Source organism: Podarcis liolepis (assembly GCF_965112155.1).
Source record: "Podarcis liolepis genome assembly, chromosome: 18".
In the NCBI taxonomy this organism is placed as follows: Eukaryota; Metazoa; Chordata; class Lepidosauria; order Squamata; family Lacertidae; genus Podarcis; species Podarcis liolepis.
In genome coordinates, this window is record NC_139572.1 from 6,894,715 (window position 1) to 6,911,515 (window position 16,801).

General features: G+C 45.3%; 1 protein-coding gene across 1 annotated transcript; it reads left to right on the plus strand.

Moving 5' to 3' along the window:
• Positions 1-1,592: 1,592 nt before the first annotated feature.
• LOC310697182 (bone morphogenetic protein 4-like) lies at positions 1,593-13,674 on the plus strand (the record flags this gene model as incomplete). The annotated part of the gene is made up of 5 exons (XM_083483504.1): positions 1,593-1,845; positions 6,872-7,014; positions 9,523-9,645; positions 10,245-10,443; positions 12,870-13,674. 5 exons carry the CDS (start codon positions 1,593-1,595, stop codon positions 13,232-13,234), a joined length of 1,083 nt encoding a protein of 360 aa, XP_083339630.1. The 3' UTR covers positions 13,235-13,674.
• Between the last annotated feature and the right edge of the window lie 3,127 nt (positions 13,675-16,801).

The window sequence follows — 16,801 nt, forward strand, 5'->3', positions numbered from 1 at the left end:
GTAAATAAGTTTTAAATTTCCTCCAATCTTCTTCCCCCAACTCTTCTCCCTGGTCTCGGATTCTGCCAGTCATTTCCGCCATTTCCATATAGTCTACTGCTGCAAGTGTATTTTAGATGCACAGTTTGGATGCAGGGCTGGGATAAATTTCTGCCTGAAACGCTGGCGAGTCTCTGTCAGGCCACACAGGCAATCTTGGGCCTGGGTGGACACACAGCATCTTTAGCCGTTGATTCAGGACCACGAAGACTAGGATGTCTGCAGAGAGTAAAGGATACTGAGCTGGGTGTGACGAAGCTAGCGTCCTCTGCTCCTATAATAATGCAACAATCGTAGGAATAATATTTTGCACATAGAAAATTGTATTGCTCAGCCAAATACAGGTTATAGCCAAAAAGCAAAAAAGGAAGAAAAGGAAAGCAGTGAGTGCATGAGCTCAGAAGCATTTTTTTAAAAAAATAAATCCTTATAATAAGTCAGGTGGTTCTTATCTCTTATCTCTGGGAGCGCCTCCACCCCAATCGTTCTGCCTGGACCCTGAGGTCCAGCGCCGAGGGCCTTCTGGCGGTTCCCTCATTGCGAGAAGCAAAGCTACAGGGAACCAGGCAGAGGGCCTTCTCGGTAGTGGTGCCCGCCCTGTGGAACGCCCTCCCACCAGATGTCAAAGTGATAAACAACTACCTGACATTCAGAAGACATCTTAAGGCAGGGAAGTTTTTAATGTGTGATATTTTAGTGTATTTTTGGTCTCTGTGGAAGCCGCCCAGAGTTGTTTGGGAAACCCAGCCAGATAGGCGGGGTACAAATAAATTATTATTATTATTATTAAGCGTAAGGGTGGACTCCTGAGGTTTTCCTAAGTTGGGAGGCTTCTGCCTCAAACTCCACTGCCTTGAAGCATGGCTAGTTTGGCCAAGCAAGACAGCAAATACCTGATTTTGTTGATGTTACTGAGGGTGGCAAGCAATTTAAGTATCGATCCCTCGGCTTTTCATACAGCTCTACAGGATAATGTAGTAGTGTGTGGTGTTTTGATGGGACTGACAGCTGGGTTTCAAGCATGTTTTCATCTCTGTCCCTCTCTGTGCATCTATATCCAAATCCATGATGTACGCTCTGTTTTGCGGGGAAATGAGGTTGCTTGGCTCCTCGTTTTTTTCTTGCTTGTGTATTAGCCCTTTCTCTCCTGCCTTCTTGCAGAAAAGCTGCCTTAATCCCCACCTTAATGGCCCCATTACACACCCGTTAGCCTCCCAGGGAGAGCAAACCCAGCCTTTGCCCACTGAATAAACTTTGCCAGCTGGTTTCCCTTCTCCTTCCTGCCAAGCCAGGTTCATCTGGAAAGGGGTGTCAAAGGGAGAGAATCCACAACCCTCCCCAGAAAAGGCTTGTGTGTTCCTTCGCACCTGGTTAGCGCCGCAATTAGCCCTTCCTGAGTGGCCCATTAGCAGGGGGACCTAATCTATGGACCTCATTGTGGGGCCAAGAGATGGTTATAAGTGCAGCCTTGGAGGACAGCCAAATGGAAGCAGAAGCTAGAGGGAGAGAAATCAGCCATGTTCCATCTCCAGATTTTGCTTCTCCTGGCATGGATGCCCGCCTTCCCTGGCAGACCCTCATCTCCTGCCCATCTGGAGGCAGGGGGCTCCGAGGGCACAAGAGCCCAGGCCCTCAAGAGGCTGCTGGAGGTCTTTGGCATTGGGGACCCCCCTCAATCTCCCCAGCACATCATCCGGCCTCCCCAGTACATGGTGGACCTCTACAACACGGTGGCCGATGACGATGGAGTCACCAAGGACCCGGACATCTTGGAAGGCAATACAGTGCGCAGCTTTCTGGACAAAAGTAAGAGGGGGCATTGGCAAGAGGGGTGCCAGGGTCTCTGGGGCACAAGGCGGGGTTTACAGAAGGGAGGCGATGGGCGGTTGTTGTTAGGGACCCCACCAAGGGCTGCAAACTTTCCCTCCCACAGAACCCCTAAAAGCAGTGCCTTTAGGATGGCTATCTAAAGCCCAGCGTGGGGAACCTTGCACCTTCTGGAGGTGATGAACTACAACTCCCATCACCACCATCCCTGGGTCTGTTGGAGCTGATGGAAGCTGCAGCTGAGCAACATCTGGAAAAGCAAAGGTTCCCCACAGCTGGCCTAAAATCTGACACCTTTCCTTGTGATGAAGGCATTTCGCCTGTTATTTTATTTTATTTTTGCTTTTCAGGTTTATACAGTCCATTAATTTTACAACCATTTTAACATTTCCAAACTCAACTCTCTCCCCCCTCTTTCTGCGGTTCCTTAAATTTATTCTTAATATCTTTTCTGCATATCCAAATTAACTTAATTTGCCCATTTATTCATCTACTTTAAATATGTACTCTTATGAAACTGCTTGGCAGGGGGTTGGACTCGATGGCCCTTGTGGTCTCTTCCAACTCTATGATTCTAGGTTATTACAATAATCCTGCCAATGTCCTTATCGGTTTACAATTTATCTGTCAATATTCACTAACCCATTTCCATTCTTTTATTAAAAAAAAGTTTGTTGTCTTGATTTCTAATTCTTCCAGCAAGTTTCACCATTTCTGCTTATTCCATATGTTTCTGTGTCTATTCTTTTTTTGCTGAAACTTCTGATTCTTTCCATTTTGGGGCGAGTAACATTCTTGCTGCTGTAGTAGCATACATGAATAATTTTCCATATAGTTTAGGTGGTTCTGTCCCTGTTGGCTTTTGGGGTTTGATCTTCAACCTCTCCTTCAGTTTTTCTGAAGGACTCCAAAGCTTGCACACTGTTTTGTAAAAATTCAGCACAGCTGTGCAGAGATGGTGGTATTCTTATGCACAAAGCTTACTGTAAATATCTTTATATTTTATCCAGATCAGGAAATGATTCCTTGGAGCCAGGATAACTCATTTGGTTAGAGTGTGGCACCGATAAATGGCAAGGTTACAGGTTTGATGCCCATATGGGAACGCTACATATTCCTGCATTGCAAAGGACTTGGACCAGATCAGAGCTTTCCAAGCTTTTCACGCTGGGGACACGCTTTTTAGATGTGCATCATTTTGCAGCACAGTAATTCAGTTTTACTAGCGAACCAGTGATTCACTTAAAATTGCGAACATGCATTTTAGCTTGCAGAGGGGGAACTGTGAGTCAGTTGCAGCAAAAATAACAGCCTTCTGGCACGTGTTAGCTTTCCAAAATATTTCACGTTTAGCGCACCCTAAACATATCTGGTTGTATCTACTCAGAGTCAACCTTTTAAAATTAATGCACTGAAGTAATTTGTATCCGTTGATTTCAGCAGGTCAGCTCTGACAGGGCTAATATCAGATGCAACCTATTTTCTCTTATTTTTAGGAGTGGGGGTGAGGTTAACGTCAAAATAAGTGTTGAAACTCACTCTTTTAAATGTCCACTTTCTGCACTCAAGTTATGTCCAGGTGACACAAAAAAATAAACGTAGTTGTGTTGGCCCCATCAAAAAAAATTCCATATTAGGACATTTCTTTACCAGGTCATCCAAAAATGTTACACGATCAGCTTGCAAGCTTTTGAGTCCCACAGAGCTCTTCCTCAGGCGAGGTGAAGAGTTCTGGAGAACGTGAAAGCTTGCACACTATTCCCGTAACCTTTTTGTCAGCCTAATTTAGGAATTTTTATATTTATTTATTTATTACCAACAACCAAAACACAAACAGTGAAACCCCCCAGGCGGCTGATACATAATCAATAATAACATATTCAAATTAACCATATGTACAATTCTATATACCTTAACATTCCTCCCTTCACAAGGTTTATTTAACTTTTAACATTTTAGTTGCCCCAAATTGTTCAAACCTGCCCAAATAATTCAATATCTTCTCAAACCAATCCTCCTCACTGACCTTAAACCCTTTCATTTTAAGAATCTTCTCAGTTAGATATTCTAAGATTATAATATTATTCAGTTTTTCCCTCCATTGGTTCACCCCCAGCTCTTCTGCATTTTTCCAATTACCTGCTATAACTTATCTGGCTGCAATAACCATCAAATTTACCCATTTACATTTCTCTTTTGTTTCTAACTCGGTGCTACTCAGGCTAATAAGAACCATTAATTTAGATATTTCCACCTTCCTACCCACAATTCCCAATATTTCTGTACCAATCTGTTCCCAGAATTCATTAACTAACGGACAATCCCACCAAAAATGACTAATTTAGGAATTGCCCTAACATAGATATTTTTTTCCTCATGAGCCACGGCAAGCCACCTTTTAACATGGAATGTAGGAGGCGACACATGGCTGTTAGGTGGCCATGAAGGTTTTGGTAGCACCTGGGAAGAAAGGAGATTTTCAACATTCAAGTGCTAGTTTAAACCTACTCAATTTTCCTTGCAGAAATTTGGGCATATGCTGCTGCTGTGTGTTTTCTCTGTAGCTCCCCACAAGTGGCATTTTCTTTTCTTTTTAAAAAATAAATTTTATTAGTATTTCCCACACAACAACAACACGAAAGATATCAAAAAATAATACACAACACACAAAAATCAACGTTCGAAATCTAAAAAAAGCAACAAAACCAAAACCAAAAAACCAACTCCATATCTTACAAGTTAATATTATAAACACTAAAACAACAACAAGACAATGACTTCCACCAATCCCACAGCACCTCCTTTATCTAATAATAATAATAATAATAATAATAATAATAATAATAATAAATAAATAAATAAATAAATTTTATTTATATCCCGCCCTCCCCAGCCGAAGCCGGGCTCAGGGCAGCTAACAACACTAAAATAGTGCAACATTATAAAAACATATCTCATTGTGTCTTCCTATTTTCCTGTGTTTCCTTTATCATCTCTATCCTAACATCTAGATATAAATCCTTCTTTCATATCCTTTCACTTCACAAGGTTATTCCAGACTCAGCCAGATTTCTGTCCTCGAACCTTGACTTTTGAGGTATTCATTTAGGCACTCCCATTCTTTTTTAACTTCACTTTTTGGTTTTTGTCTTACTATATCTGTCAATTTGGCTAATTCTAAACATTCTGAAAGCTTACATAACCGTTCTCCCCTAGTGGGTAACAGATTCCCTTTCCAATACTTAGCTACCAGGATTCTTGCTGCAGACATTGCATATAAGAAAAAATTAGTTTTGTCTTTCAGAATAAAATTCCTAAAAGGAATGCCTCTGGCCTTTTACTATATGGTATTCTTAATATACTCTGGGTTCTCTTCAGATCGGATAAATCTTTCGCCTTTTTTCACAAGTGGCATTTTCAAGGCTTAAAGCAGGCTTGGTCCCTGCCTCAAACACACAAAAGCGCTGGTACAATGAACCCACCAGGCTTTTGTTGTTTTACCTGGGATCGGGATCCTTGATACACTTCCTTTGGGATTGATTGATTGATTGATTGATTGATATTTATTACGGCCATTGGCCCGTCACATGACAGTTTCCCACCAACATATATATACTTAAACCTCCAAATTTAAAACAGGCAAAAACTTACAGAAAACAGACAAGAACCAAAGCAAAATAAGCAAAAGACCAACAACATACATTACAATAAATTTGCAACATAAACATCGCCCTCTGCTCATAAGTTAATAAAAGACATCAGTGGAGGTATCACCTAGTTACATCCTAAAACATAGATCGTGGTTTAAAAGGGTTATCCGAGCCGCACAGGAGTCCGTTTTTCTTCTTTAGGGATAGGACGCGGATCAAGAATCTGGCAACCGTGAGTGATCTTAGGGGGTCTTCATCATTTAGTAGATATCTCAGTTTGGCTTCATTCGAGTCCTTTGGGAAAATTCTTTCCGTCTTGACATTCGCTAGGGCTGATTGGAGCAATCCTTCTTCCCGTGCCACCTGCAAAGCGTAAACCTGTGCTTCGGAATGGTTGGGCTTCAGGAGAGCCGAGTTCGAATCTCGACCAAGCCCTCGATGCATTTACCAGCTATCCTTTATTCAGTTTCTCTCTCTCTCTCTCACCCACTGCTTCCCTTTTCTGGTTTTGAGCCCTGAAATCCTGCCTATGAGCTACACCGAGAGAAAGGTGGATTTCATGGCTGAGCCAGGATCTGAACCCAGATCATCACGGCATCAGCAGGTTTGCGGGGTGAGCTTAGCGGTTCCTGCTCAGCCAAGCCTGCCTCTGGCGGCTGCTATTTTATTAGCCGGAAAGCGCTGCAGAAAAAAAAAAGACTTTCCCAACATCTCTGTTTACCCCTGCTCTTTTAGCACTGAATCATCATCAACAACAATCTTTATTCCGGTCCAGAGACCCAACAAATCGTTGCAAAGCAAAACACAATTCAGACAGCCTACCTCCAGGTTAAACAAGCATTTTGTTCAGAATATAGGGATCATTGGTTCTTGCAACCACGATAAAAACTTGGCCACTGTTCTAGCGTTTGTCCGGTCTTCCAATAGGAACCTGACATAGCGAGCCTCTGGTTTTCCCGGGAAAGGTACCAGCAAGGGTAGTATCAGTTCAGCCCTGGCTTGCTCATATTTTGCACAGTGCAACAAAATATGTTTTATGGGATTGATGTCTTGAGCACACGAGCAAAGTCTGTCCTGGTAGGGAACTCCTCTCAACACTGCAGAAGGAAAGACGTTTAGTCTGGCTTTGGTGAAAAGCCTTCGATAGTTTGGTACTGTCAGGTTTTTAATGTAAGATGTTAACTTAAAGACATGCCCACATTGTACTCCTACTGCCAGCGGACTACAGACTGCGTGTGATCGAGATCGCAAGTCACTGTGTAGCACTGAATCTGAACAAATGGCAATTGAATGTGGACGAGCCTTGAGAGGGACAAAAGGACATTTTTAATAACCTTCCCTTCCTCCGTCTCCAGCTCACAGTGACCAGATGCGTTTCCTCTTCATCCTGTCCAGCGTGGCAAAGAACGAGAGAGTCCTCACGGCTGAGTTGCACCTCTTCAAGCTGCGGGCGAGGGCAGCCGATGGACCTTTTCCCAGAAGGCAGCACTTCTGCCAGGTAAATGGCCAAAGCCTTCCCCGAGAGCTCCGCTCTTTCCATGCCCAGGGGCACTCTTGACTTCTGAAGACCCAGTTGCCGGGAATCGCACTCCCCATAGAAGCTGGGTCAATAATGGTCAAGTCTTCCTCGTGTGCTGAATCATAGAATCATAGAGTTGGAAGAGACCACAAGGGCCATCGAGTCCAACCCCCTGCCAAGCAGGAAACACCATCAGAGCACTCCTGACATATGGTTGTCAAGCCTCTGCTTCAAGACCTCCAAAGGAGGAGACTCCACCACACTCCTTGGCAGCAAATTCCACTGTCAAACAGCTCTTCTTCCTAATGTTTAGGTGGAATCTTCTTTCTTGTAGTTTGGATCCATTGCTCCGTGTCCGCTTCTCTGGAGCAGCAGAAAACAACCTTTCTCCCTCCTCTATGTGACATCCTTTTCTAGATTTGAACATGGCTATCATATCACCCCTTAACCTCCTCTTCTCCAGGCTAAACATGCCCAGCTCCTTTAGCCGTTCCTCATAAGGCATCGTTTCCAGGCCTTTGACCATTTTGGTTGCCCTCCTCTGGACACGTTCCAGTTTGTCAGTGTCCTTCTTGAACTGTGGTGCCCAGAACTGGACACAGTACTCCAGCTGAGGTCTGACCAGAGCAGAACATTAGAAGCTTCCAAGTATCTAGTAAAAAAACCCTCAAAACCCTTCAAAATGTGCCCTCGTCAATTTTTGGCAGGGAACTTGGACAATATTCATGATTTTTCACAGTACCTTTGTGCTTGCTTAAAAGTTGTTTCATACATTTCCCCTCCTGGTCTCGTTTTCTGTTAATAGCTGTAGTTACACGGCAGTCGAGCGTAAACAGGAAACTTGTTTTGTTCTGCTGATTTACTGTTTCAGCACTTTCCATGTTTAAATTTTGTCCTCTACGGTACCACTGATATTCTTATTTGGTGTTTCGTTTTGGTTGAAGGACTTTTCTGGCAGAATTCAACATAGTACACACTTAGCCCTTGAAATTAAAGGTCAGGATGTCTGCTCTTTTAATAATCAACGCCTGTCAAGTGAGCAGACGCATTAATTGAAAAACATGACGAAAGCAAAAAAAATATATCATTTTAAAAAAAATTCTTTTAGGCTGATTGGTCTGGCAGCCTAAGAGAAGTGGGGGTTAGGGTATCTATGGTCCGAAAAGTTTTGCAGAAAAATGTTCCAGACGTGTTTATTGATTATGATAAGGAGGAGAAGGCAGTCCATTCTCCCCTCTAAAATAAAATAAAATAAAATAGCCTTCCTTGTGCGCAACATATCACGGAATCATAGTTGGAAGGGACCACGCGGGTCATCTAGTCTGACCCCGCTAAAATGCAGAAATCTTTTGTCCAATGTGGGGCTCATGGCCCTGTGACAGAGCCTCATGCTCTACTGAATGAACTATCGCCCACAGCCCTCCACTGCTTGCTTGTCTCACCCCCCCAAAAAAACCTGGTTTGAGTCTGAAAGCTTCCAACTGGAAGCAGTTGGTCCCTTACCTTTCCCGCCCCGCCCTGGCCACAGTGATCCCTGCGACGGTCACCTCCAGGCTTGACTACTGTAATTCGCTCTACGCGGGGCTGCCCTTGAAGCTGTCCCAGAAACTCCAGCGGGTGCAGAATGCTGCAGCGAGGCTCCTTACGGGGTTCTTGGTGCGGGATCGCATTCACCCAGTGCGTTACCAACTGCACTGGCTCCCGGTGGAGTACAGGGTCAGGTTTAAGGTGCTGGTTTTGACCTTTAAAGCCCTATGTGGCCCAGGACCCTTGCACCTACGGGACCGCCTCTCCTGGTATGCCCCGTGGAGGACCTTAAGGTCCACAAATGGCAACGTTTTGGAGGTTGCAAGGTGGTTAGATTGGTCTCAACTAGGGCCAGGGCCTTTTCAGTACTGGCCCCGATCTGGTGGAATGCTCTGTCCCAAGAGACCAGGGCCCTGCGGGACTTGACATCTTTCCGCAGGGCCTGCAAGACGGAGCTGTTCCGCCTGGCCTTTGGTTTGGACTCAGTCTGACCCTTCTGTTTCCCTCCCCTTATGGTCTTGATCTATGGGCTACTTTTAAAATGAGGCTGCATTTTAACCTTTATTTTAAATCGGTCCCCGCCCCCTTACGTTTTTACTGTGATTTTATTGGTGTTAGCCGCCCTGAGCCCTGCTCTGGCCAGGGAGGGCGGCGTATAAATAAATATTATTACTATTATTATTATTATTATTATACAACTGTTGACATCCAAATCCTCTTTCCAAGCCTTGGGGGCTGCCGCCGCTGCCTCACAGAGCTTTGAAAGAAGTCACAAATGATGTTTCCAGAGAGCATGTGCAGAGTGCTTTTCCCACTGCCGCACCTCGGGGTGGGATTTCACGTGAATTGCTTAAACAGGCTCGATTCGAAGGGACATTTACAAACTGGAGCACTCTGGGGCTGGTGTGAGCAAGACCTGATTCTTTTGGCTGACCTTACTCTCTCTCTCCATCCTTTCAGGTGAGCATTTATCAGGTCCTTGACAAAGACAGCATGGATACCCCTGAAGGAAAGAAGCTACTGTCTGCTAAACTCCTTGCCGTGCAGGGAACCGGCTGGGAGGTCTTCGCCATCACGCAAGCGGTGAGTTTGTTTTGATGCCTTTTTTAGAGTCTGCTCTACGTTGACCACAGAGGTTTCCTTTTTAAAAATAATAATAATCATAATTTTTATTGATTTGAACATGTAAATTATAAAATGTACCACACAACTTTATCACTTATACAGTCTTTTTAGACTTCCATCAGCACCTCTGAAAATCCACCGTTGTAATCACTTCTTCTGCATTTCTCAATTTTATATTACTTTTAAATCTCTTAACGAATCATCCCCCCCTTTATCAATTTTTGTAATAATTCCAATAATACTCTTCACAAAACTTCTTGCAAACCTACAAACATCGTCTGATCTTCACAAACACTTTTCAAATAGTCCGTAAATTTACTCCAGAAATTCTGGTCCTGCCGGTTTCGAATCTTTCATGTTAATTTATCTAATTCTGCATAGTCCATTAACATCAATCGTCGGTAATTCTTCTTGCTTCCATTTTTGGGCCAATAATATTCTTGCTGCTGTTGTTGCATATAAAAAAAGCTTACATTCCTTTCTATTTATATCACTCCCCACAATGCCCAGTAAAAATGCTTCTGGTTTCTTTATAAATGTATATTTCAACGTTGCAGGTCCGCTCCTGGATGGACGAGGAGAGCAGTAACCAGGGGTTGTTGGTCACAGTGCAGTCCCTCAGTGGCCACCCCCTGGACGATGGAGCCGTGCAGTTTGCGTCGGGCAGAGATCACCACGAGAGCAAAAGGCCCATGCTGGTTCTGTTCACCGACGACGGGCGTCGGGGAGCCCTGTTGCCCACCAACCCCTTCTTAGGTGAGTAAAGAAAGATATGTTTTTGTCTATCGGTGTGGCAGGATCAAGGACATTGCTGTAATGAAAGGGGACATAAAAGTCTGTTGCATCCGTAGTGAACTTGGAATAATGCACCCCCCCCCCCGGTTTTTTAAATTCATTTTATAACACAAATAAACAACACAAACAGAAAAACCAACAATACAAACAAATTATTGTCTTGTCCTCCCCCCCCTAAACATTGTTAGGTGGGCTTCCCCCAACCCCCCAATCTGATTTTCATTTTACCTCATCTTTAGCAGTTACATATATCATAATTTCCACCCATTTTTTTTTTATCGCACTTGCTTTAACCATAAAAAATCTTTTATTACTTACAGATAATACTGTTTAAAAATACACTATCTCCTACTTCTAACCCTACAGCCTATATCCACTTCCAAAGCTATTCTAAGATTTAAATATTAACATATTTCCCCCCCCCAAATATTCCTTAAATTTCTTCCAATCTTCTTCCACCGTCTCTTCTCTCTGGTCTCGGAGTCTCCCAGTCAGTTCAGCAAGTTCCATATAGTCCAAGGAAGAAGGCACTTTCGTCGCTCATCGTACGCTCATGTCCTCCCCACTCCTTGGCACTTGAAATATCCATTTTTAGGATCCACCTTATTCCCGTGACTGTAATTCTTCAGCAGACCACCCAAGAATGGCTCTGATGGCCAAGAAGGCAGTTTGCTGTATGTGCTGTAGAGAGAAGGGAGGGGAAAGTGGGATTCACCCACCTGGGAAGGTAGATCATTCAGAACAGCCTTTCTCAACTTGTGGGTCCCCAGATGTGGTTGGACTACAATTCCCATCATCCCTAGCTAGCAAGACCAGAGCTCAGGGATGATGGGAGTTGTAGTCCAACCACATCTGGGGACCCACACGTTGAGAACCGCCAATCTAGAAGGAAAAGTCTGGTCCTAAATCTCTGCTGCGAGAAGAAAAGGCTCAGAAGTAAGCCTTGGGCCTTCACAAATCCAGAACAGAGTCCCTAAGACAGTTGTACAGTGGTACCTCAGGTTAAGTACTTAATTCGTTCCAGAGGTCCGTTCTTAACCTGAGTCTGTTCTTAACCTGAACCACTATTTGTGGGTTAGCAGAGTCTGTAACCTGAAGCGTATGAAACCCGAGGTACCACTGTACAGCTCCTTCCAGCAATTTCTGCAGCCAAACGGGTGCCAAAAACTCTTGTGCCCCAGGGAGGTCATTTCAATGTTTCACCTTCGGAGGTGCACTCCATTGTCTCTCAAGACAACACTTTAAATTTTATTTTGCAACGTGGCACTTTTAAATGACTGCGGGAGGGCGGCATCTAAACGTTTTTGGAAAGATAAGCGAACGTTAATCTACTCAACTGGCCGTTCACGCTACTCACAGCTGTCCATGGAGGCGCAGGTCAGTTCTGTGTCCAGGCCAGCTGTCTACCAGCTCCATCTGGTACGCAGGATGAGTCCCTCCCTGCCCGCAGACTGTCTCGCCAAAATGGTGCATGCTCTGGTTATCTCCCGCTTGGACTACTGCAATGCGCTCTATGTGGGGCTACCCTTGAAGGTGACCCGGAAACTGCAATTAATCCAGAATGCGGCAGCTAGACTGGTGACCGAGAGCGGCCGCCAAGACCATATAACTGGTCCTGCAAGACCTACACTGGCTCCCAGTACGTTTCTGAGCACAATTCAAAGTGTTGGTGCTGACCTTTAAAGCCCTAAACGGCCTCAGTCCTGTATACCTGAAGGAGTGTCTCCACCCCCATCGTTCTGCCCGGACACTGAGGTCCAGGTCTGAGGGCCTTCTGGCGGTTCCCTCCCTGCAAGAAGTGAGATTGCAGGGAACCAGGCACAGGGCCTTCTCAGTGGTGGCGCCCGCCCTGTGGAATGCCCTCCTGTCAGATGTCAAGGAAATAAACAACTCTCTGACTTTTAGAAGACATTTGAAGGCAGCCTTGTTTGGGGAAGCTTTTGATGTTTGATGTTCTATTGTGCTTTTAATATTCTGTCGGGAGCCACCCAGAGCGGCTGGGGAAACCCAGCCAGATGGGCGGGGTATGAACAAGAAATTATTATTATTGTTATGTACTGAAGTTCTCACCCTGGGCCAGCAGGGGGATACTGTAGATAGTTATGCAAATGAAGGGTCGGAAGTGACGTTCAGTGATTGGCTAGTTACAGAAAATGGTTACTGTCGCATTCTAGTGGAGCTCTATATAAGCAGGCTGACTGAGCTCCTCAGTTCAGTTCTGTTCCAGCTTACAAATAAAGAGCTGCTTTGGAAGAATCGCTGTGTCGTCTGATATGTTCGCCCACAACTTAACAATTATTATTATTATTATTATTACAACTATGATCTCGTTCTCTCCTGCTTAGAATTGTCCCATCAGAACGCTGCCCTTCCTGGACATCTGGCAGGCCCCAAATCCAACGGCACACGGACCCCTCGCTCAGTGGACTACCAGCTCCCTTGCCAGAGGCTCCCGCTCTCCGTGGACTTTGAGGAAATCGGGTGGTCCGGCTGGATCATCTCTCCCCGGGGCTACAACGCCTACCATTGCAAAGGTTCCTGCCCCTTCCCGCTGGGGGAGAACATGAGACCCACGAACCACGCCACCGTCCTCTCCATCATCAATGCCCTGAAGCTCAGCCAGGAAGTCAGTGGCCCCTGTTGCGTGCCGGACAAGCTGTTCTCCATCAACCTGCTATATTTCGACGACGACGAAAACGTGGTGCTTAAGCAGTATGATGACATGGTGGCAGGGAGCTGCGGCTGCCACTGAGCCTCACGCCTCCGCCGTGTGGGAATGTTCAGGGAGGCAGGAGAGGATATGTTGTTTATTAATATCCTTCTTAACTTGGGCTAGCAGAGTTTTTGGGTTGTTGTTGTTGTTTAGTCGTGTCCACCTCTTCGTGACCCCCTGGACCAGAGCACGCCAGGCACTCCTGTCTTCCACTGCCTCCCGCAGTTTGGTCAGACTCATGCTGGTCGCTTTGAGAACACTGTCCCACCATCTCGTCCTCTGTCGTCCCCTTCTCCTTGTGCCCTCCATCTTTCCCAACATCAGGGTCTTTTCCAGGGAGTCTTCTCTTCTCATGAGGTGGCCAAAGTCTTGGAGCCTCAGCTTCAGGATCTGTCCTTCCCGTGAGCACTCAGGGCTGATTTCCTTCAGAATGGAGAGGTTTGATCTTCTTGCAGTCCATGGGACTCTCCAGAGTCTCCTCCAGCACCAAAATTCAAAAGCATCAATTCTTTGGCTATCAGCCTTCTTTATGGTCCAGCTCTCACTTCCATACATCACTACTGGGGAAACCATAGCTTTTACTATACGGACCTTTGTTGGCAAGGTGATGTCTCTGCTTTTTAAGATGCTGTCTAGGTTTGTCATTGCTTTTCTCCCAAGAAGCAGGCGTCTTTTAATTTCGTGGCTGCTGTCACCATCTGCAGTGATCATGGAGCCCAAGAAAGTAAAATCTCTCACTGCCTCCATTTCTTCCCCTTCTATTTGCCAGGAGGTGATGGGACCAGGGGCCATGATCTTAGTTTTTTTCGATGCTGAGCTTCAGACCATATTTTGCACTCTAGCAGAGTTTTACATTCCCCTTTTAAATGCACAGTGGATAGCTGGTTGGAGGCTTGTTTAAGCCTCTCAATACAGTCATACCTCGGGTTACAGACGCTTCAGGTTGCGTTTTTTCAGGTTACGGACCGCCGAAGCCCGGAAGTACCGGAACGGGTTACTTCCAGGTTTTGGCGGCCGTGCATGTGTAGAAGTGCTAAATTGCATTTTGTGCATGCGCAGAAACACCGAATCGCAAGCCGCGCATGCGCAGACGTGGGTTGCGAACATGCATCCCGCACGGATCACGTTCGCAACCGGAGCGTCCACTGTATTAGGTTCCTGGTAAGTTCCCTTATATCCCTCTTAAAAGAATAAACACGCCACAATCTTGTGTAAAGTATACAAAAGAAGTTTACTCGCATCATCAGTTCACAGTTGGATCCCTGAAGGCAGACTTAGTTACAAATACGTACGTGTGGATCTACCCCATAAGGGGGTTTAATCCTGGCAGTTCACACGAGGAAAGGAAGATGGAAAAGGAGGAATCAAACCGAGGGGGTGTGCCTTGCCATTTTGTTACCTGGGCAGGTAAGGCCACGCCCACCTCTAGTCACATGCAAAGGAAGTATGTCCCAGCCAGGAGGAAACAGGAAGTTCTCGACTGGCTGGACCAAACATTCCCCTGCATGGCCACTCTAGGAAAACAAGGAATGTCGTACTTGACTGCTACTTATGTATCACATCTCTCATGTTGCTCAGCATGGGCCGTGTCTCACCATTGGTGGCCCCCATATTAGAAACGCCAGCCAGCGCCTGTTCTCCAGGCCTGTTTTGGCCCCGTCGCCAACCCCTGCATGCAACCTCCATTCTCCCGGGGGTTGTAGGGAAAGCCAGCGTTCTGGAATTGAGTGTTGCGTATTCATAAACCTGCCATTGAATGGAATTTCCTTTTGGGGGGAGAGGTGAGGGAAGGCGAGGAAGGAGTGGGTGGGTGTAAAGCAAAAAGAAGTTAGTTGGAAAACATGGTCTCAGGCCGAAGGATCTTCTCAATACAGAATGTACTATACTGTAAATATCCACAAAGTGTTAATATATAAATATATATGTTTGTGTGTGTGTATGTACAGATGATGTTGTTTTCAGCTATGTCAGACTCAAAAGAGTAGACTAGCTGAAGCCAATGGAATTAAGCGAGGCACACCCAGATGGGTCTGGGTCTAGAATCATAGAGCTGGAAGGGGTTCCCGTGGTCATCTAGTCTGACCCCGACACACAGGAATCTCTGCTAAAGAATCCTTGACAGGTGGCCACCCAACCTCTGCTTGTTGGCAACCGATGGAGGAGAGCCCATCGTTTTCTGAGGGCCTACTCTGAGTAGGATTTAGTTGGATACAAATACTGGATGCTCCCTGTACAGAGACACTTGTAAATATTTGTAAAATATTTTGTTATGGCTTTCATTATTATTTTGGCGTGTGCTGTGTTTCATGTGGTACTGTTTTCCTATTAAAGACCAAACTAGACTTTTTCTTCTTCTCTAAATAGTATTCTTGTCTTAAGTGGGGGTTGAGACAGGCGAGAAGGTGATTCACGAGGATTTGTGAAACTGCAAAGGTAAATTAAGATCTAAATCCAAACTGAGGGGACCCCTGACCATTAGGTCCAGTCGTGACCAACTCTGGGGTTGCAGCGCTCATCTCGCTTTATTGGCCGAGGGAGCCGGCATACAGCTTCCGGGTCATGTGGCCAGCAGGACTAAGCCGCTTCTGGTGAACCAGAGCAACGCATGGAAATGCTGTTTACCTTCCCGCCGGAGCGGTACCTATTTATCTACTTGCACTTTGAGGTGCTTTCGAACTGCTAGGTTGGCAGGAGCAGGGACCGAGCAACGGGAGCTCACCCCATCATGGGGATTCGAACTGCCAACCTTCCGATCGGCAAGTCCTAGGCTCTGTGGTTTAACCCACAGCACCACCCACGTCCCTAAACTGAGGGGTAGTGTATTGGCATTTCAACAGCTGGTGTCCCGTGAATGATTTATGGTCTGTCAAGGCCTTTCGGTGAGCCCTATTTGCTCACCTAAATAAATTCAAACAGTGCAACAAACCAAAAAATACTGGAAACAGAGAATTGTAAAGTTGGGTGGGGTCACCACAGGTCATCTAGTCCAGCCCCCTGCAATACAGGAACCACAGCTCAAGAAACCCTGACTGCCACCTTCTGAGAACGGTCAGCAAGTTCTCTAGAATCACCAGAGAACAAGCTTGCCCCATCTTTCACGCGAAAGCCCTTTAGATATTAGAAGATGGCTTTCTGATCACCTCTCTTGTGATGTTTCCCATTTAGGCTATCAAATTACTGCCACTCAGAGGGGCTTTCAGTGCAAAGAAAGCTGGACAGAAATCAAACCAGAACATTTGTGGGATTTCCATTAAAAAAATATTACGGGGCTTTATTATTATTATTATTATTATTTTAGTAACTTATTACCCATAGGTCTCCAAGCAGCTAGCAACACATTTTAAAAAATGAACACATTATACCATTAAAAGAATTCATTCTAAAAACCTTCCGTTAAGAAAAACACCCATAGCAGCCACAGGAGAGCTGAAGATAATTTTTACAACACAACCCCAGGCATGTCTACTTGGAAGTCATCAATCAATCTTTATTCCGGTCCAGAGACCCAACAAATCATTACAAATTAATACACAGTTCATACAGCCTACCTCCAGGTTAAACAAGCATTTTGTTCAAATATAGGGCTCATTTATTCTTGCAACCACC